General features: G+C 41.2%; 1 protein-coding gene across 6 annotated transcripts; it reads right to left on the bottom strand.

Moving 5' to 3' along the window:
• Positions 1–167: 167 nt before the first annotated feature.
• On the bottom strand, positions 168–14,363 carry erlin2 (ER lipid raft associated 2). 6 transcript variants are annotated; one of them, XM_035639922.2, is made up of 12 exons: positions 14,225–14,363; positions 12,710–12,817; positions 11,094–11,175; positions 9,332–9,378; positions 8,517–8,578; positions 8,151–8,276; positions 6,622–6,695; positions 5,562–5,620; positions 3,276–3,367; positions 3,082–3,171; positions 2,740–2,819; positions 168–2,655 (listed from the first exon to the last, which is right to left on the bottom strand). In XM_035639922.2, the coding sequence occupies exons 2-12, from the start codon at positions 12,814–12,816 to the stop codon at positions 2,491–2,493; spliced, it is 984 nt and encodes a 327-aa protein (XP_035495815.1). In that variant the 5' UTR covers position 12,817; positions 14,225–14,363; the 3' UTR covers positions 168–2,490. The 6 variants fall into 6 exon arrangements, with proteins under 6 accessions (XP_035495815.1, XP_035495818.1, XP_035495820.1 ...); XM_035639925.2 differs by having other exon boundaries at positions 14,150–14,285; XM_035639927.2 differs by lacking the exon at positions 14,225–14,363 and adding an exon at positions 14,056–14,097.
• Positions 14,364–21,918: the final 7,555 nt, after the last annotated feature.

Here is a 21,918-nt window from a genome sequence, read left to right as displayed (position 1 = left end):
TATCCAGTAACTCTCTTAATAACCTGGAAACATTTTAGTCAAATGCAAAGATACAATAAAGCTTGTTATATAGCTTGATGAGAAACTCAAAGTGCTTCCATGGCATAATTATTAGTCAATAGTAATCATTTTCAACTTTGCAAATAACCCGGCAGAATTATAAGAGCTATTTGGATACTATAAACTTTATTGTTTGAAACACATATTTAAACAGTTTTATTAATAATAATAATCATCCTATAATCAGTGCACTTTAAATGTACATTAAAAAAATCAGGATAATGCCAGTGATTTCTTACATAATAACCCATAGTGCTTTATTGTCAAATGACAATATCTTAATTGCACATTAACAAATGAAATCAGTGCAAAAGCATTTGCCTTTCAAGTCATCATCAATCTCAATTAATCTGAGAAATTAGAATTTAAATGACAAAAGTCACTGCGGGCTAACTGGATCAACGTCTGACAACAACATCTGTTTGTACCGGGTCATAGCAAATTGAGGACAAAAGCCTCTTAATTCTGGGATGACAGAAATATTTTCTCACTGAGGGGAAAAAAGTTCCCCAAAGGCCTGCCAAATCCTGCCCACACCAAATTTGGTACTACCTTCCTCCTGAGACTTAAAGTATGAAACGAAAACACAACTCTGATCTCTACTGGGTTCTTTGGAAAAATTATAATCTGGTCACGTATCTGTTGTGCAACAACTGAAACAACTTTGTCAAGTGCTGAGAAACAAACAAACATGAACCATTTTGTCAATAGTTTTGGTCCTGATCATCTCAACCTTTCTCTAGAAATGGGTCCACACTGACTAACTGACTCCTACAGACTATGACATACATAAAATGCCTTTCGACACCGCAGTTCCTTCACATCTTCCTCCTCTGGGAGGATGGGTCATGTTGCCAAAGGCTCACAGGCAATTCACTAGTTTACACATCCTGTAAGTTCTTTACAGGACAAACACCCCCCCAAAAAAACCCAACATACTGAATGTAGCTGAGGTGACATGTCTGTTGTTTGGTTATAAAACTAAAGTACAAATGCTGCTTTTTGTGACTTAAAATTATATTTTTTCCAAGTGGGCTCAGTTATGAATATAAATCCTAATGAAAAATATAAATCAAACAGTTGCACAGATATCATTTCCTCTAAAGGTACAGTGTGAGAAACAAAGTGATTTATACACATACAGCAAAAATGTGGTACAAACTCAATTCATATTCAAAAATGTCCTCTGGGCTGAAAAGAAATGTTACAAAATAATTCAAACCAACGAAGAGAGGATGTTACATCTGACAGTCAAACAATACATTCATCTTCCCTGTGAGTTGTCTACAGTGACACATCTTAAAAAGGGCTAGTATTTTTCAGGCAGTTCAGAATCACGGATCATCCTCAGAGTGACACATATTTGCTACTTCTTGTTTAGGACTTTCAACATTCAACATTTTTAAAGATTTAACTATCCCCAGGATTTAGGCGCTGCAGAGGTGCCCTGCACTTGACTTGCTGAAATGTAGAAAATATCACTGAAAATACCTTGGTACATTTGCAGGAATGGACAGTACGAGGAAACTGACATGTTAACTGAACATTAATGAGCATGTAAACCTTTTCAAGTAATAACCCAAATTAAAATTATGACCCTGAATATGATCATCATTTTTCTGCTAGTGACAGCTACAGAAATATGCTTGAAATGAGAAGCCTGCTTTTGTAGACCAGTCTGAAATGAAGGGGGTTTAGAAAATAACTAACTTGTAAAATGCATAGCCACGCAAGAACAGAAAGCATGTAGCAAGAAGTGTTAAAATGTACTTATAGAGTGATGAGGCTTAGAGATGCGAATGGTCAGCGGACAATGCAGATAAACTAACAAGGATTTTGGTAGTTCACAACTGTATTCGTTACAAATAATAGATTAGAAAATATTTTTGCCTTTCCATCTTCAGAACAACAGGTTGGTTTTTCTCACCTTAATGCTTCAATGCTCATTTAGGACACATGTCACATAACACAGTTTAACACAGAAGTAGTAACGGATTTGGGATATTCTTTGTTGTGACTGGGTTCACAGACCGTTTAAGCTGTGCAGCAACAGGGGACAGTTTGGGTAAATCTCAATTTTAAAAAGGAGCTTGTCATATACACACAGGTGATGCCATTTCATTTAGTTTTTCTCACCTTAAACTATGATTCTAGTCTACTTGGTGTCATTCCTCATCAAAAAAGAACAGAGGCATAGGAAGCCTCAAAAATAACTACAGTTGTCTTCTCCGAGGGAGAAGAATTTGACTCCATCGTCAAACTTCCAATGTGATTTCTATCAGTGATTCTGAGATGTTTGAGAAATACAGCCCCAGGTCAGCAGAGCTTCTCTGGGCCAGAGGCCCGTGGACAAAGCCACTGCCCCCCAGCAGATAGTCCTAACGAGGAACAGTAGTGCTGTGCATCCCACTACTTCATCCACGTCCTGCATTACTGCTCACCCACAGAGTCCATGGCAGCAGAGACCTTGACAGAGCTCCCTGCAGAGCCAGAGTCCACAAACATCTGGGGTATTTCATTACCAAAGTAGATTTTGCTGTTGGTGGCGATGGCCTTGTACTTCATTAGCTGCAGATACTCTGGTGTTAACTTCACCTGCAAGATGGGCAACAAATTCAAGTTACAAAAACAAGTCTAGACTCTCCGAGAATGTGGGAGGTGTGCTTGTGATATCTTTACCTTATTGGCCTCAGCAATTTTCTGTGCTGTATAGAACTCTGCATCTGCTCTGGCTCTTTCACGGGCCAGGAATGCACCGTCTATAAATCACAAACCAGGGTGGTTTAAAAGTACACATTGTTTTACAACTCAGACAGCAGGAAATAAATATATGTGTATGTATATATATATATATATATGTATATATATACATACATATATATCTGCGTGTGTGTGTGTGTGTTTCTAGGACACAAGAAGTGGTGGAGAGTAACTAGTTACAAACATGCAGTAACACTTCCCAATACCTGTAAACAAACTGTAGTGTCAAATATGTGGCAAGGATCTGAGTTGGATACAAACCTTCGATTTCAGAGATCTTTTTCTCGGTTTCCTTCTCCATGACTTTCTGTGAGAACTTGATCTCTGCCACTTGTGCCACTTTCTCAGCCTCTAACAAATGGAACAAAAGAATCACGATTAAACTGTCAACCTGCAGTGTGTTTCTCCCTAAACAACAAACTGCAACCAACATTGTTTTACTTGCTCCGTCTCACCGATCACAGCTTTGATCCGTTCCGTCTCTGCCTCCTTCTCCACAACCTTCTGAGTCTGTTGAGAGATCAGCAGCTTTGTCTTCTCGCTCTCCCTGCAATGATTAATGCACACTTCACCGTTAAAGGCTCTTCACAGGTGTTTTGACCATTTTCCTCTAAATCCACAGGACTGTGTGGGCATGTACAAGGTAGGCTTTCTATTCTATTCATGGTAGAGGTGGAAACTGGTAATAACTGTAACTCCTGTATGAAATGAAAGCAGCATAAGCACTGCACCATCACAGACTTAACAACATCCCAGGTATGATCTGGACAGAGGTATTTCTTAGGTGATGATCAGGACTTTGGGGAACATGGAGCCAGGTGTGAGGTGAGGTGAATTTCCATAGACTGGATCATCTTTTTCAACAGATGATATGATCATATTTCAACTACTGACAACTGCTACTTCCATTTCTAAACTTAAACACATTATGAACCACTGATTGGAATGTGCTCATTTGGTTGCTATTTTCAACCTTATCACCAGATGCTGGCAGAAAATTTGAATATTGACACACTGTGGCTTTAAATTAGGCTAATAAAAGTATCAGTAATTGAAATCAAGATGACAGGTTGTATCAAGTGTTGAAATTCGTAAAATATAATTTCAATCTGAACACTTTTACTTATGCAATATCTGAATTCATTGCCTCACTCTTTTTCTACTTCAAAGAAATTAAGAGTATTTTCATATTTATTTTATATATAGAGGAAGCAGAGAGGCTACTCTCCTGTGGTCGAGACATCTTCTTACTAATCCTGCTAATAAGTCAAGAAATCTGTGTGTGTGTGTGTGTGTGTGAGTGAGAGTGAGAGTGTGTGTGTGTGTGTGTGTGTGTGTGTGTGTGTGTGTGCGTGTGTGTGTGTGTGTGTGTGTTTGTCAGTCAGTCATAAATCTCGAGAATCGTTCATCAGTCTCACACTTGTCATGTGAGTTGTTTAGGGACCAGGAAAGCGCAGTGCTGGGCACGTGTTCCATTCAGTGTTAATACATTTTGAATAAACAGCTGATCAGCAGTGTGGAGCAGCGGCAGTAAAGACGTGAAGACGTCAGGTGATTCACTGAAACAGTTTGTTATCGGCGCATGTGCACGTACAATGTGAGCGGAGCGGTGCAAGGCTGCAGTCTGAGCTGCTCTGCTGATTTAACACACACGAGCCGCGGGTTCGCCAGTGCTGGACTAGATGCAAGCCGGGGGAAAATATCATTATCTCAACACTTAACATTTTCGTCCCGTCTCATCTTGTCAACGAAAATAAAACATAGATTTCGTCAAAACTTGTATTGTCGAAGACCCTTTCTTTAGCTCATCAACGTCTCGTCTTAGTCATGGGGAATGAGGATGTTGACGAAAATTTTTCGTCATAGTTTTCATTAACGAAATTAACACCGTTTGGAGTGATGATGGAGGAAAAAATGCAACTCAAGGCTGCAGGTTATATATATCCCCTCATCACTTGAGTGACCCCTGTGTTATTCCTCAGTGGATCAACAATGAGGACAGAGAGGTTAAGGGCTGTGATGGGAGTGGGTGAGTGTATATCTAGATCTACATGCTTGAAAGGTGTAACGACTCTGAAAGCCAGACTGTAATTGTGATACAAACATCCACAATCTGGTATCAAGATAAAGAAAGACGGACCTGCCATACCCCAACCCGCGGCCACCGCTGCAGGTGAGGCCTGTTGAACGCCGACTACTTTACTTTTTTAACAAAACTATGTTTTCATATCACAATTAACACTGCAACACAAACACAAAACTTAGGGAAAACTGTATTCATTGTAAATATTACACATTATATGTATTTTGTTGTCATCCAGCTGGATAAGTGACATGACTATTTTGGTTTTATCATGTACGAGCACTCCAGTATTCTTTTTGTGTGGTGGAATTGTTCCTTGTAAGACAGACACAGAGAGTAATTAGGCGCCACAGACCGCATGCTTGCTTTGTTTCTCTTCAGTTGCAGGGGAGTGATGCAATGTCTTGAATAAAGAGCTGAGAGGGAAGCGTCTGATGTCTCACAGTGCTTCCCGAATCTGACTTTCACTTACTGTAAATCCTCTTATTTCACATATGACTAAGCACATCCTGACATGAAACAGCGTGATCCTACTGTGCGGGACTTGGCAGGAGGAGTTGGATGAATGTCCATCCATTTGGGAGGGAAAACAAATACACAATACAGGCTTATGGGGTCAGGGAACATTCCTTGTTGGGCAAAAAATTGTAAAACTCACATGAGCTCGTAGTTTCGGCGAATGCTCTCTGGTATAATGGGTTTTGTCACACGGACCGCCTGTTGACCAATGAGGGAGAAACAAAGACAGAGACACTCTGAAGTTGTCCAATAAATAAAATAAAACAACTACAAACAAACATCAGGGGAGTTCTCAAAAATTGCAGTTGGAGAGGAGACATTAGAGAAAGACTGCTATTCAAAAAGCCTCGTCACTGTAGGATTACAGGTTTTCCCAGAGAGAGAAAAGATCATTTGTTATTTCAGCTGTTTATGGAGATTTACAGGACACATGATGCCAGAGAATTAAAGCCCAGTGGAGCGTTTCAAGGAGGGAGAAACCACACAGGCTGTTTCAAATTCAGTCATAACGTGCTCTATGAAACTTTCCCGGAAAACAATGTATTCTGTTGTTATCATAAATGCTCCAGCAGAGGGAGTGAAACTCGGCATAAGGCTCCAAACTGTAAATAGATATACTATGCAGCGTTTCATTCAGCTGATGTCAATATTTATAACTTCAGTACTCTGGTTCTTTACTGCAGCCCTGTGTCAGTTTAGAAATTCAGACAACAACACATGCTCAGTGTATTCCTGGAGCAATTCTATGATGGAACATTGTCATTAAGTTGCCTCGTGTCCTCCTTCGGACTGTGATTAAATACATATACCAAAATACACCAGAAAAGGCACATAAATGTGCGTACACTTGTTGCTTTCAATCAGATGTGTGCATGATAGCATTTGAGTAAAACAATTGTTGCTACTGAACACAAAGAACAGCACTGCCACCAGTCAAACGTGCTGCGAGTGTCTCGCTTGGGAGCTTTGCTGCACGCTATTCTCAAGCTCGTGCTCCCTTCATTTCCTGTCTTGTCTCTACTGTCAATACCCCCGAAGCAAAATCAGTCAGATAAATAAACTGCACTGACCACATAATCTTAACAACAAAACCTCGAGCTGGGGTTCTGCCCAATCTGGGCTTGAGACCGTCTTCATCTGAGCTGCCCGACTTTTGCACTGTAGGTTGTCCTGCAGCCTTTCTGATGGTCTCACTGTACCTGTATGATAAGTCCAGGGGCCATGGATGTTAGATCCTCTTGCAGCGTCAACTTCAGGTTTTCATCAATTTGGTCTGACGGGGGAAAAGTAAAAGAAGAGAGCGGGGTGAGCTGATGAGGGAGCAGCTTAAAGTATAAACTAACTGTCTCCTTGATTTCAAACTGAAAGGGGACGGTGTCAGACTGAGCCCTTTTCAGAAGTTTCCATTATATCTTCATTCAGACATGACAGTGTGTTTACAATAAGAGCCACAATGCTTGCACCATACACTGACTGAGCTCGTCATTGGGAACGCCTTTACATCTGCATGTTCATGCTGTTACCATATCAACCAATCATGAAGCAGCAGTTCAGAGAATAAAATCGTGCGAGTACAGGTCAGGACTGGGTGTTTCTCTCTTTGCCATTGTTTGTCCTGTCCGTCTGTCTCTGTGTGTGTGTGTGCATCTGTGGTGCGGGGGCGTAGCGCTCCTCACGATGAGGTTGATTCAGCCTTGCAAAGTGACGCCATGTGGCTCAGCGGGAAGGCGAAAAGACCCGCAAATTTAAGACTTTAAAAACTCTATACTTTCTTTCTTGTAAATTTACAACTATAATGACTTTAATTCTCCTAGTTCTTTTTACATAGTTGTTCCTCAGCTGGAGTGATTTTATGAGTAAAAACAACATATTTATATATATTCAATCTCTCTTTATGTATTTAGCCTTGCTATGGTCTTGATGCTAATTTAACAACATTCAATTCAACCCATACCATGCCAAAAATGTTCAAGAAATGTTAAGTTAAGTTATGTAGTAAGACTGACATCCAATGTTAAATGTTAAAGTGACAAATTTAGCCATCGAATTTATACACTCAACAACCTGGAGCTCAACATTCTAAAGACAGTGGAGATGGTTGTGGACACAACACGTTTGTAACACTCCCCTCTGGCAAAAAGCTGCGGTCCTTCAGGACCAAAACCTCACACCACAAGAACAGCGTCTTCCCCTCTACAGCCGGCCCTGATCAACAAGGCAGAGACCCCCACTGACACTGACATGGACGCCATGGACATTATGCATTACATTGACGCGCACACACACCATCCCTGCTCATTCCACAACTTTGACTTTATGCATATCTTCTCCTGAAAATCCTGGACAGCTGTAAATCTCAAAATCTCTGAATGCAATTGGTTGGAATTTCCAGTTACCCTTCCTGAATGACATATAAAAACTACTGCCCCCTGCTAGTATGGAGAGTTATATCCTCTCACGCAGGTGCAGAACGCACAAGCTAGTTGGCTGTTGGATTTAGTCTTGGCGGTGTGTTCTGGGTACAATTCTGTTTGCCAGACACGCCCAGACGTATGCGACGAGAGCAGACGGTCTTTGTTGATGTGAGTTGTTTAATGTCGTGTTGGTGTGTCCCTACCTTACGCTGTAGGGACCGACTACATGCTGTTTATGTAGAATTTAAAGTACCATTAAAAAACAGGGGAGCTGTTTCAAATTAGTAGTGTAGTATGTGGCCCACCACACTTACCAAACAAGCCGATGTAGACCTCCTGCAGTGAGTGAACACTGCAGAACTGGTTGAGCTCATGGTGCACCTTGTTGAATATCAAAGCTTTGTCGTAGTCTGCCGTGAAGTTCCTCACTATGTCGAAAACTGCAGAGAGGAAAGCGAGCGTTCAACGGAGTCAGAAAGGAGAACAAACACAGAACACAGAGATATACTCGGTTCTGCTGGAGCCGACTGCAACAAATTAAATTGAATGTGTTTGCCGGCACCAGAGACGATATCTTGTGAAGTGTTTTACTGGCCACACAGCAGCACAAAAGACAAACCATTGGGGTTTTAGAATGAATACACTTGTTTGATGTTTTTTGCCTGTTGTACACTGTTTACCTGCTGACGGAACGAGATAGTTCACCACCTCTATGCGGTCAAAGTAAATCATCACTCCGCCACTGAAAAAGAAAAAAAAATAGTAACTCAACATTTACTTTTAGACAAACACACTGATAAAAAACACTGGTATGTGACAAAAGTTATTGTATTTTCAGTCTGGGCGCTGGCATTGAAACATGTATTCAGGGTTCAAAATTAACTTTCTGGGCTTACCAGCCAAGGTGGCGGGTAGATGAAAAAAATTGACCAGCAAGCCAGATTTTTTACAAGCCAAAACTACTAGTTTGTCTCCTGCTATGAGGTCTGGCCTTCTGCTGCGGATGGTGTCTGTGTGCCACAGTGCCCCGTCGGGGCCGGGTCCTGGGTGACGCTGTAGCTGGGGAGATCCGCTAGAAGGGCCAACACGCGTCCAGTGTCGCCGCCACAAGATTGACGTCCCCGACCCCCTCCACCGAACCCGCCCTCCGCAACAGTGCAACAGACACCGCTCCTACGACAGAACTCTGCCCGGCGACACATCACCATACAACCGTCTTACTTTGTAGCTGCTACTGTATCCCAAATTCACGTGGTTTGATGACTGAGGCCATAACGTCCTACGCACGTGTTGTGCAGTGCGGCGGAACCAGCAGATTAAAGTGAGAGATATTTTTTTTAAACAGTCTGACTGACAGCAACCAGCAGCCTTCTCTTGCGCGTAACCCTTTTTTTCTATCCGCCAGAGTGGGTAGGGTTAGAAGATGGATGATGAGTGTAATAAGTCCTAGTGCCACATATCATACAACTTACATCAGTGAAAACAGGACACCTACCTTGTGCCACATGGTACATTCTTCACTTCATCCGTCTGCAGCGTCGTCTGTGAGGCAAAATTTAAATTCACATTCAACGTACTTTCTGGCATTCAGGAAGTCAGGCCCACGTTTTTGTGTTCTCCGACATAACCAGATGAGGCTGGGAGTAAATCTATCAACCCGGTATGAAATGAAATCATTCAACTTCTTTAATTGAAGAAATCTAGATTAGCCATAGACTTAAAACAAATGGAAAATATTTTTACACTTCTCAGAGCAACATGAAAGATTTATTAAGGAGTGTTCAGCGCACTGCTACTCGCGTTGTACGTGCGCTTACGTACACACGCACGAGCAGACTGAGGGAGAGGCGGAGAGCCCTGCTGTGTTCTCATTAACGTTATGTTTGGGAGGGGTTTGCTTGGTCTGCGGTGTTGCTGGTTGCACTTTTCTTTTTTAACTGCAAAAAGTGACCTGCAGCTGCAGTTAGGGGTGGGCAATTTGACAATCTTATATGGAAATCGATCTTAATTTGGCATATGATCTGATCGCGGCGGAAGTCGCGATCAGATCATATGTCTTGTTAAAGAAAACAAGAGAGTCTTGTTAAAGAAAACTGCACTTGCATTCCAACCAACAGATACAAACACATTTTTCAATGGAGAGAGAAGCAGCGTACTGAGGAGAGATCAGATCTGTGTGTCTGTGTCAGAGCATGTCCGGGGCAGTGGGCGTGGCCGTGACCTACTCCGGTGGCGCAGAGAGTGAACCAGTCGAGAGTCTGGTTGCCACAAATACAACAAATGCTTTGCAACTGTCGAAACATTTAATGAAAGTAAAAGTGAAAGTACACTATACTTCTGCTGGTCCAAGTCAAAGACCGGATCTGTTATTTTTTATATTTATTTATTAACATTTTATATTTATTTGTCTTTTTCTGACATATCAATTGTGGTGATCATCATTCATATCCATACAATGTGTTTATGATTAAATTCTTTACTGCCGCAAAAAAATGTTCACAAGAGCATAAAGTTCTTAAAGCATCTGCTAAATGAATGTAATGTAATGGGATTTTAAGTTGATAGGCCAGACTGACATATTGCAGATATAATGGTATCAGTGCACCTGTAGGTTGAGTAACGAGAAAAGTTTACCACAAGAAAATGTCACTTGTTCGCTTGATTGGTCCATTAATGAAAAGATAACTCTATTTTCAGTACAACAGTGTATGACTGGCTCGGATTGTCCAAAGGAAGACCCTCTCATTCCGTTTTGAAACAAATGTGGGCAAAAGCATTAGTGGAGGAATCCGGGCATTTTAGACAGGATGAAAAAAGGAGCTGCAGGAATGGGAAGTATGAGGACACTGATGCCTTTTCTGAACATTACAGCGTGTAAACCTTTTCAAGTAGTAACCCAAATTAATAGTATGTACCTGTATATGGGCATAATATGTAACCTTTAAACTTTTAAATCAGACACTGCTAGAATGCATTTTAGGCATACCCAGTATTAAATTGTTGTATTAGACCATTCGAAAAGGGTTAGGGATGTAGATATTGTGTCTAAACTTCTCTTTTACTTTCTCTTTATTGTGACCTTGTAATGGTCAGAGATACTCCCTGGTAGTGATGAAGTGTGCAGCCCATGACACTTGTCTAGTATTAGTATTAGTATTTATTCTTTGTATTAGTATTTATTCTCAGTTACTGGGATTGTGCCTATATATGAACTGTCAGAGGGATTTTTGACCTTAGGCTATGGAAATAAAACTCACCTGAACAGGCTTGTATGTGGTTATGAATGGAAGCATAAGATGGAAACCAGGGCCACTGGTGGTGGTCAGGAGAGCCCCGCCCCTTTGTTACACAACAAAGTCATAGAAATCAACAGGTTATCAAGATGGGCTTCGGACCAGAACAAAGCCATTTCCTGAAGGATTTTAGCTTGTAATGAAAACTAAAACAATAACACCCTGATGTGTAAAGAGGAAATGAAAAGGGACAGTTTCCCTAGCCAGTGTTGGCAGCAGGACTCGAGCGCTCCCACTCCCATTGTACTTTGTTCTACCGCTGATATCAAGTACAGATAAACACATACACATCTACAGAATACATTTGCAATTCCACATTTTCAGTCAACCTGTTTCTTAATGTAGGATATAAAACAATCTTCCCAGATGAATTTCTTTCTACGATAAAAATTAAACTTTGCTCTTGGACTACACTATCATGAGTCATAACTGCAACTAACGATTATTTCCATTATCGATTAATCTGTCGATTATTTTCTTGATTAATTGATTAGTTGTTTGGTCCATAAAATGCCGTAAAATGGTGAAAAATGTTGATGGTGTTCCTTGAACCCTAACATGATGTTTTGTTTTGTCCACACATGAAAGATATTTAGTTTACTGTCACAGAGGACCAAAGAAACCAGAAAACATTCACATTTAAGAAGCTGAAATCAGAGTATTTTGACTTTCTTTTTCAAAAAACTACTTGAACCGATTAATTGATTATCAAAATAGTTGGCAATTTATTTAGTGGTTGATAACTAATCGATTAACTATTGCAGCTCTACATAAGAGACCACAGTCTCAGTCCATGGAAGCACCGTCCTTTTTGTAATTAGCCCCACTGATGGGGCAAATAGCTGATTTTATCTAGTTATGAAAACTTGGATATTTACCTCATGTCTGCGCAAGTGATAATTTAAGTATAGGGTAATATGAAACTAATATTACCCTATACCTAAGAACAAAATTTTTTGTCAGTCTTAAAGGGATAGTTCAGTGATTTTGAAGTGGGGCTGTATGAGTTAGGAGATGGAGATCTGCGATGTCATTTAAAGGAGTTTTGAGGAGAGGTGGAAGAAGCAAGAGTCGGGGCTCTACTGTTGCAGAGGGGACCACCAAAAAACATCTTTTTGCCCACAGTAGCTTTAGCAGCGGTAGCTTTGAGTCGAACAGCTGATTTGCGGAGTGATACTGCACCGGCGCGAGGTTGGTGCAGTAATACCTGGCCGATGTACCATTGAAAAAAAAGTGCAGACTTAAACGTGAAAAAAAATACATACTTTACCGTACAATTGAACGGATATATTTCTTTTTTTAACTCCGTTAAATGACATCCTGATCACCATCTCCATTAGGTAACATGTAAACTATGCATAAGTAACTCATACAACCCCACTTAGAAATCTCTGAACTACCCCTTTAACAGCCAGATATTTACATGACTCACTGTTGAACAGTTTTTAAGTTGTTTTAGTCATACACCTCTGACGCAGACGTTCGCTCCTTTGTTGTCCCACTTTTACTGCAGCACATTCGGACATTAATGTCTCTGGCACAACAATAAAAAAACAAACAAATGTATTTCGCAGTCTCACCTGTAGTAAACTCCAGTGTGTCCCTCATCGATCTTGTGCACGGAGGCTAAGAGCGCTGCTCCTCCGAGAGCAGCAATTATTGAGAACATGGCACCCCACTGTGCCATCCTGGCGAGCAAACAGGGGAGAGAGCATGTGAAAGATGAACAGATGGGATCTTATGGGAGTTCTCAAAATGCCTTAATTACGATCAAATGCTCAGACACTCCACTAACTATAAAGTGTGCGTGTATCCATCCAGTGGACGTGACCCACACTCAATCGGCAGCTTGTGTCGCGCTCACTGGTTTATCTCCTCTCAGCTCAGGCTTAGCCAGGCATCGGCTGGGACTCAGTGACCTTGTCACACTCAAAGAGGATTGAGGCTGAAGTGCGAAAACGTCCTAACCTGCCCCGTCAAACATACAGCGATATCCGCACTCCTGTGGAATGTCAAATTCTAATGTTACTAGTCTGACGAGGAGCTGCATCTGCTCTGGTTAGTTTGGATTTGCAGCGATACAATCTGGCAACCCTGCTAGCTCAACACGGGACAGGACCTTTCCTCCAACTCACAGTGTACATACTGATTCCTTCCTTCTTCCCCCCTTTTAACTTTGCGTTAAATCTTAACGAATATTCATCTATTTCAAAGTGCGTTAAGTCTGTTCTCGTGGCACTGTGTGTCTCTGGCCTCGGAGCTTTCTCTTTTGACGGTAAGCTGGGATTTCTGTCTCTTGATACAAGACAGCGATTCGACCATCGGTGGGAAATAACAGAGACACGAGTGAACGAAGTCCAACCATTAGATGGCAAGTGTACAAAGATCAAAGTGTGGCTGTTACTGGCAACCCGCATGGGACGGTATGGAAGGCCGATGTCTTGATGGTCTTGATGATGATGATGATGATGATGATATCTTCTTGAGTGCACGAGTGACTCGGCTTTGATCATCTGGCACCAACAGACGGGATGTTCTGGCTTTTTAAGCACCAAACAGAGACCTGTGTTATGGACATCGTCGCCTTCCGTAAGTGGCGGACGCGGCTTCCGCATCGAATACGCCTCGCAACAGTTTACTCATTAAACCCAGCGTTAGGCAACATCTTAGGAAACACGTGTGCAACCACTTCAACCTATTGGCAAGTCAATTTAAACCAGCCCAACATTTGAATTGAATTTGGGTTTCGAGGGCTTCGGAGCTAACAGCATTAGCAGCGTGTAAGCAGCGCTGTTGGTGTTGCATCGAAAACGGAAGCCTCTCGTTGAACCTGTTTCGATACAATATCAGTCACGTGGGTGTCACAGCCTTCGCTTCACTTCAGCGCCGGCGTTGAAGCACAAAACAAGGCCACATATGAACTAACCTTCGTTTTCAAGTTAGCAAAACTAATCGTCGCGGGCCGTCTCTCTTTTTGACCTGCCACTGTCGTGTTAAACCAGAGAGGAAGTGTCACTCACTTAACGTTAAAAAAAAACCCCAGGCGTTAACACGTTGATTGTTCTTATCGTTATTGATGCTCGGCAGGTTTTTACCTGTAATTTGGACCGAGATTACACCGGGAACAGTCTCAAAGCAGGAAGCTCAGGCACCCGCTACGCTTCCTCTTCTTCGTTTAACTGTTACTGTTCAGCAACCTGGCTGCTGCATTAGCGCCATCTGGCGGCCGGTGGGCAGACAGCCTCTGTCGTCTTCTTCTTCTACATCTTCTTCTTCTACATCTTCTTCTTCCTGTTATACAACCCCTCTATCCCCCGATATGTTTACAGTACATGTCACTAACCCTGTTTGTGTTTTCTATCTCTCCTAGTGTATCTCTGACCCCAGAGCTGCAGGACCCAAACCCGTCATTATTATTGTTATTATTATTAATATTAATATCATCGCTAATAATAACAACAACACAATTTAATTTTTTTATTATAAGTATCAGTCTGGTAGAGATTAAAGCGGTGGTTGTGCAACTGTCCTCTCTCTCTCTTCTCTCCTACTGTCTCTCCTCCCACCCTCTTTCTGCCCACTTCTCCTCTCTTCCCCATTTCTCTCCTCACCCCAACCGGTCGAGAGAGATGACCGCCCACAGCTGAGTCTGGTTCTGTCCGAGATTTCTTCCTGTTAAAAGGGAGTTTTTTTTCTCCACCATCGCCAAGTGCTTTGCTCATTGTAAGATTTGTTGGGTTTTCCCTGTAATATTGTAATATTGACCTCACTATGTAAAGTGCCTTGAGACAATGTATGTTGTGATATGGCGCTATACAAATAAAATGTAATTGAATTGAATTCTTCTACATCTTCTTCTTCTTCTTCTTCTTCGAGGAAGGAGGGTGTGGGTTGAAGAGCTTGTGTGTCTTTTTGGACCTAAATCTATCTATCTATATATCTATTTTTCTTTATATTTGTTAAGGTAATAATAATTAGTGGTGTAGTGGTGTTTTGTCGGGTTTAGTTGGGGTTGTGGGGGTGTTTGTTGGTGCACTGTTCCGGCCGGGTGGCGTCTGACGCCATGGTGGGTGGTGGTGGAGACTTCACCAGGCTCACTAGGAAGCACGGGGTGAAGGTCGGGTCTCCGTGAGAGTCACCGTCAACGGAGTGTTCGAGCCGGTGATGCCGCTGACGCTGCCGGCGACGAAGATCACGATCTCGAACATTCCTCCGTTCATCAGTGACGAGTTCTTAGTGAGGGAACTGTCCAGACATGGGAAGGTGTTGTCGGGTGTTCAGAAGCTCTCCTCTGGGTGTGAGTCACCACTGTTGAGACACGTGGTGTCCCACAGGAGACACTTATATACATGATCCTCAACAACCGCCACGATGAGTTCAACTGTCGCTTTCAGGTGAAGATTGACAACTTTGAATATATGATTTTTTTTTTTAACATTGTTTTTATGAATATCTATGCTCCAACCAGCGGTGCAGAGAGAAAGCTGTTTTTAGAAAGAGTTTGCAGTAAACTCAATGATCGTGGGCCATCAAGTTATTTATTCCTAGGTGGGGATTTTAACTGCACGGAAAACAAGCTTTTAGATCGTAACCATGCCGAGCCTCATCCAGTCTCTCAGCAGATCTTGAAGCAGCTGGTCTATTCCCATGGCCTGGTGGATGTTTGGTGAAGGATGCACACAAGCTCCAGACAGTTCACATGGTCCCACATAAAAGATAACAAAGTATCTTTGGCTCGGCTCGACCGATTTTAATGCTTTAAGCATAATTTTTGTGTTTTTAAATCATGTATGATTTTGCCAGGTGGTTTTTACTGACCACGCTTTAGTTTTATGTCAAGTGAATATCAAAAATATATTACCTAAGAGTGCTTACTGGCATTTTAATTCAATTTTAACTGTAGACCAAAGTTTTAGAGAGGCTCTCATTTTTGGACTGGTTTTAGACAGAGGAAGAGCGAGTTCACCTGCCTAGAGTAGTGGTGGGACCATGGGAAGACCCAAATTAAACAGTTGTGTCAGCAGCACACTCTCAGCGTCACACGTGGCATCACAAGATCTATCAGAGATCTGGAGACTGACATTGTGGAGCTCCAGGGAGACCAACACTGACCTGGAGCGTCCCCTGAAGATAGAGGAGCTGCAGGGCGGGAAGCGCCAGGCATTGATGGCCCTTTCGGTCGAAAGCTTTCTGGGACATTTTAAAGAACAATGTTTTAGAAGTTTTTAATGAGAGCTTGGTCACTGGGTCAATGCCTTTAACCTGCCGCAGGGCGCCCGGCAGGTACATGGTGGCAGGTTCACCTCAGCTGCAGGGCGGGAAGGCGCCAGGCATTGATGGCCCTTTCAGTCGAATTTTACGAAGCTTTCTGGGACATTTTAAAGAACAATGTTTTAGAAGTTTTTAATGAGAGCTTGGTCACTGGGTCAATGCCTTTAACCTGCCGCAGGGCGCCCGGCAGGTACATGGTGGCAGGTTCACCTCATTCGAAATGTTTTGGAGCTCTCCAGTTCATTGAGCCTTAATAATGGGTTGACTTGTTTGGACCAAGAAAAGGCATTTGACCGTGTTGAGCACAAATTCCTATGGGAAACCATGGGGAGGTTTGGGTTCAGCGCTGGTCTCATTGCCAAGATCAAGGTGTTGTACAGTGACATTGAGAGTGTGCTGAAGTTTAATGGCAGTTTGTGTGCTCCTTTTAGGGTGCAGAGAGGTGTCAGGCAGGGCTGTGCCTTGTCTGGGATGCTCTATGCATCCCAGATGCATAGAGCATCTGGGATGCTCTATGCATCTGGGATGCAAAACCAGACCATACGATTGAGCGTTCATGGTCTGGTTTTACCTGGTTTTAGTAATAAAACTGTTTTATCTGCCTACGCTGATGATGTTGTTGTTTTTATAAAAGATCAGCATGGTGTAGATATGGTGGATAAGATAGCTAAATGTTTTGCTCAAATCTCCCCCTCAAAGGTAAACTGGGAAAAGAGTGAAGCTCTTGCCGTAGGTGGGTGGTGTGGGGGTCTTCCCACTCTCCCACAGAGACTCACATGGAAAAGAGATGGGATAAAATATCTCCACCATCAGGTATGCTGGCCAACATCCAGGCAAAGATGGTGGACTTCATTTGGGATAAATTTCATTGGGTGCCACAATGTGTTTTGTTTTTACAGAGAGAGGAGGGGGGACAGGGCCTAGTCCACCTGGCAAGTAGAACTGCCACTTTTAGAATACAGTTTATTCAAAGGTTTTTAACTGGGCCTTCAGATCTAGTCTGGAGGGATGTGACCAGCTGCAATAATTTGCAGCTGGATGCGGCTCTATTTTTAACTGATATTAAAGTTTTAAAATTAGACGGGTTACCTCTATTTTATCAGGGTGTTTTTAAATCCTGTGGTCTTTTTAACTGGCAAGTTAATTCACAGCAACTCTCTCTGCACTGGCTGATGATGGAGCCTTTGATCTGTGGGGCCAGACTCGACATGTGTGGCAGTGCTGTGCCTGGACTGATGGGGGCACTGTGCAAGAAAAACACAGTGAGTTTGAAAAGACTGGTGGACGCTGCAGGACCAGCACTCACGAATCTCAGGCGGTGAGCTCCATGTTGGGGATTCGTTCGGTCCGGATGGTGCAGAGAGCCCTCGACCTCTGGAGGCAGAAACTCTCCGACAAGGAGAAAGAACTCCTGCTGCAGTTCCACCAGGGAACGGTCCAACCTGAGCCCATGGACGTTTTTCCCTGAGATTAACCTGACCCCCAAGCTCACAGAGCTCAATGGTCCCCTTCTGAGCATTGATCGGCAAAAAACATTGAGCCTCTCCGCTGTGAACGGAAAGAATCTGTACAAAGGCTGCGTAAAGACAATGGATCAGAAGAACCTGTGTGACAGAGCCACGAACGTGTGGTCTGGGAGACTGAGTGGACCGATGCCTGAGTGGATGACACTATACAAACCCTTTTATATCCAAGATGAATCACAGTGTTTGAAATGAGTGCCTTTTTTGCCGAGTGTGACTGATTAACTGTTTTTTTAACCTTTTAAAACGTGTTTTTAGCATTTTTAACGTTGTTTTTTCTATCCCCGGTTTTATTGGTGGAATCAGGTGGAAGAAAAACAATAAAAACAAATGTCGGTTACTAAATTTTTTGCTAGCCGAAGCAAAAGTGGCAATTTTCATCAGTCGCAGAAACAAAGTCCTGAAGGAACTCACAGTGGATCCAGCGACATTGTAGAGGTGCAACATCCGAGCCAGGCTGAGGCTGCAGTTCCAATTCCACAAAATTAAATTCTGGGGCTAGGAAAATATTATTTGTAGTGTGTCAGAGAAAGAAGAACTAAATAAAAAAATGTCCTTGAGTAAACTTATGTTAATCAAGTTGTAAAGACTGTAAAAAATGGTGTCAAATAAGGTACAGTATGTTTTAAAAAATCAAAAATCTTCTTTTCCTTTTTTATGGCGGTTGGCAAACAACTTTTAGATGTGCATTACTGCCACCTTCTGAAATGGAGTGTAGATCAGAATGGTCTTTTCTACTTTATGAGTAAGCAAGAAGAAAAAAACACACCCAGAAACAAACAAACAAAATAAATGAAAGAAATACAAAGAAAAACAAAAAAATAATAAAATATTTAAAATAAAAAATAAAAATACAAAATACAAATATCTACTCTATATTCTTCTAATAATTCCGGTCTTTTCCAAGAAAATAAATACTGCTCTTTATCCCAAATGCCCTGAGTTCATCCGTATTATTTCTTTTATATTGAATTTGATTTGTTCTCTTTCTAGTTTATTTTGTATAATCTGCCTTTCCTGCTGATATTTTGGACAATAAATAATGACATGCTCTACTGTTTCTTGACTATTACATTCTTCACACATACCAGTTTCATGCTTTCCAATTAAATTAAGCGTACTATTTAATCCATTATGCCCAAATCTCATTCTGGAAATGATGTCCTCTTCCTTTTTATTCCTATCTAACTCCTTTTGGATACTGTGAACCATCTTCCTTTAATTTCCCATGTTCCTTTGTTCCTGCCACTGCTATTTCATTTCTGCTTTCACTATGCTTTTAACTTCAGCCTTACTATAATTTACTTCCATATTTACTTCTTCTTTTTTCGTTGCACTTTTTGCATATTTATCTCCCAATTCATTTCCATTTACACCTATATGAGCTGGAATCCAGAGAAACTTTACTATGACTCCTGCCTCGATTATTCTGTAATCAATTTGAGCTATCCCCAGCTCCATTCTGCTTGAATCTGATCCTATTAACACTTTGTTTGGTTTACATTTTTCTATCCATTCTAGGGCTAAAAGAATAGCCAACATTTCCCGTGTAAATACTGAAAGGTTATTATTAATTATTTTATTTGACATTACAATCAAATCTGGGATAATGAATGCACTTCCTACTTTAGTATTATCTGTTTTTGATGCATCAGTAAATATTTGAATAAACCCAGAATAATGTTCCGCTAGAAACTTGTTAACCTGGTTTTTATCTTTACTTTTCTCTTTCTTCCATTTGAACAGGTGCAGGTCAACCATTAAGTCCTCTCTTAACCAAGGTGGGACATTGGAACACGGTACAGTGAGGCTCACCATTAAATCCCCTATCCCTATTTACATAACTGCGTCTTCTATCGTCCACCCAAAGCTCTTGACCTGTCGTTTTTCCTTCTCTTGACGTATCTGTAACACCTTTTGTTTATGGTGATGCTCCTTATGGTCCCCTTTAAGTTTGCCGATGTTTAAAGCAATCTGAATCCTCCTGATTTCTAATGGCAGCTCATTCATCTCCACTTACTAGGCTAATACTGGGGTTGTTTTATTAGCTCCACAGCAGAGTCTCAAGGCCTGATACTGAATTGTGTAGTATCAGGCCTTGAATTTAATAATGTTTTTGATGCAGACTGGTAAAACCAAACTCTATCACTGCCCTTATTTATCCAATATAAACAGTTTTCAAAGAAATCCTACTTGCCCCATTCTCTACCTCTCAGACATCTTACAATATTCAGTATTCTTTTTTTTTAATTTTTCAAAAAATTTTCTTTGTGAGTTGTCCAAGTGAGATTCTTGTCAAACCATATACCTAGATATTTAAAACACTCCACTCTCTGTAAATCTTTTCTGTAAAGTTCTAATTTTAATTTGATCCCGAATTCGTCTCAGCTTCTGTCTTTCACATGTACACTGCTCAAGTGTACACAGTCAGTCTATGGTATAATGCATGCTAAGCGCTAGCTATCAAAAAACAGGTGCAGTTATATATATTCCTAATACATATATTAGGAACCGATAAGCAGAAGCGAAATTTAACTTTTTCTCACGGGTAGCCTGCTTGGTAACAAACAACGCTAAAATGAACGTAACGGAAACCCAACAACTTAAAAATGTACAGCCTGACACGTTGTCTGAATCACATGTAAACAGGCTTCACTGTCATGTTAGTATTTACGGTCCAACTATTCTCCGTCTGAATTTCTTTTATGATTTTAATTCATGTTTTAGTAAATTACAGGAAGTCTAAACTGAAGGTAATTTTAACCGTTTGTTACACGATTGTGCAAATAGAAAGTAAATTATGACTTTACCGGGAATTGACGTCACAATAAAAGTATTCTTTTTCTATAAATGTTATTTTATACGTAAAGCTTACAGTGTGTAATATGTAGATGAACGTATTCACAGAAATGTAATAGATTGTCCATAATTGTGTGTTCAGATATGTATTATCACCTGCAACAAAGTAACCAATGTTTTTTCGTCAACTTTGAATGAGTTAAATATCGGAACATCTGGGGGGTCTGACCTCCGTGGAAATGGCCATGTTTGCTACGTCATGTTGTGCTGCGTTCCGGTTCCACTCTGACTTACAAGATGGGAAAAAAATCACCACCCTGACTTCCGGGGTCGGAGCGGTTCCGAGGTATAATGGAATGCAGCATTAAATACGGTCGCAGAAAACGGTCCAATGTCCCCTGTCGGATGTTCAGTTGGTTGCGGTTTGCAACTTTACCACCAGATGCCGCGTGAAAAGTAAAAAAATTGCACACTGGGGCTTTAACATGTAAGTATTTGTGTTTATCATTACTATAACAATGTGTTTTTACAATTAGTGTCTTCATATTAGTTGCAATGCAATTTAATTCTTAATAATTTAGTGCAATTTTTTCAGTGCAAATAGATACAATAAAAATATAATGTGAGGTGACACATGCAACACATAAAAACATATGAAGACATTAACATACTGTGACGTGTACTTTACCATTATGACAGCTCTAACATTTAACAGAAATCCTTTTTAAGTAACTTTAAAAATCATAGAGCAACTACATAGACATGTCTGTCTGCTATAGTGTAAATTAATACATGTATTGACTACTAACTACCAAAAATCGCAGTTCTGTCGCTCTGAATAATGGATTTGAATTGTGCACCCGGAACTATCTGAAGTCTACATGAGTCATGTGCAAGCATTTTGGACTTCCATTGTTGCGACACTCTCTCAACGGCTCTGGTGGATCCTCCTGCTCCTCCTTTAGATGATTGTTGTAAGCTATCATCATCCAGTGTATATATTAAAGGCTCTGTTCTAAAATTCTGTCAATCGTTTTTTTCAATTCAATTAAATTTTATTTGTATCGCACCATATCACAACATACATTGTCTCAAGGCACTTTACATAGTGAGGTCAATATTACAATATTACAGGGAAAACCCAACAAATCCCACAATGAGCAAAGCACTTGGCGACGGTGGAGAGAAAAAACTCC

Source organism: Scophthalmus maximus, chromosome 3 (assembly GCF_022379125.1).
Source record: "Scophthalmus maximus strain ysfricsl-2021 chromosome 3, ASM2237912v1, whole genome shotgun sequence".
NCBI lineage: Eukaryota > Metazoa > Chordata > Actinopteri > Pleuronectiformes > Scophthalmidae > Scophthalmus > Scophthalmus maximus.
The sequence above is the reverse complement of the archived record's forward strand: the minus strand, read 5'-3'. Positions and strand labels throughout refer to the sequence as shown.

Bases quoted from the DNA above. Each gene is read 5' to 3' on its own strand.
- erlin2 (XM_035639922.2), bottom strand. From the start codon at position 12,816: ATGGCACAGTGGGGTGCCATGTTCTCAATAATTGCTGCTCTCGGAGGA. The intron at 11,176-12,709 runs GTGAGACTGCGA...TGTGTAACAAAG, and splicing joins CACACTGGAGTTTACTACAG to GGGCGGGGCTCTCCTGACCA. The intron at 2,656-2,739 runs GTAAAGATATCA...CCCATCTTGCAG, and splicing joins AAATTGCTGAGGCCAATAAG to GTGAAGTTAACACCAGAGTA.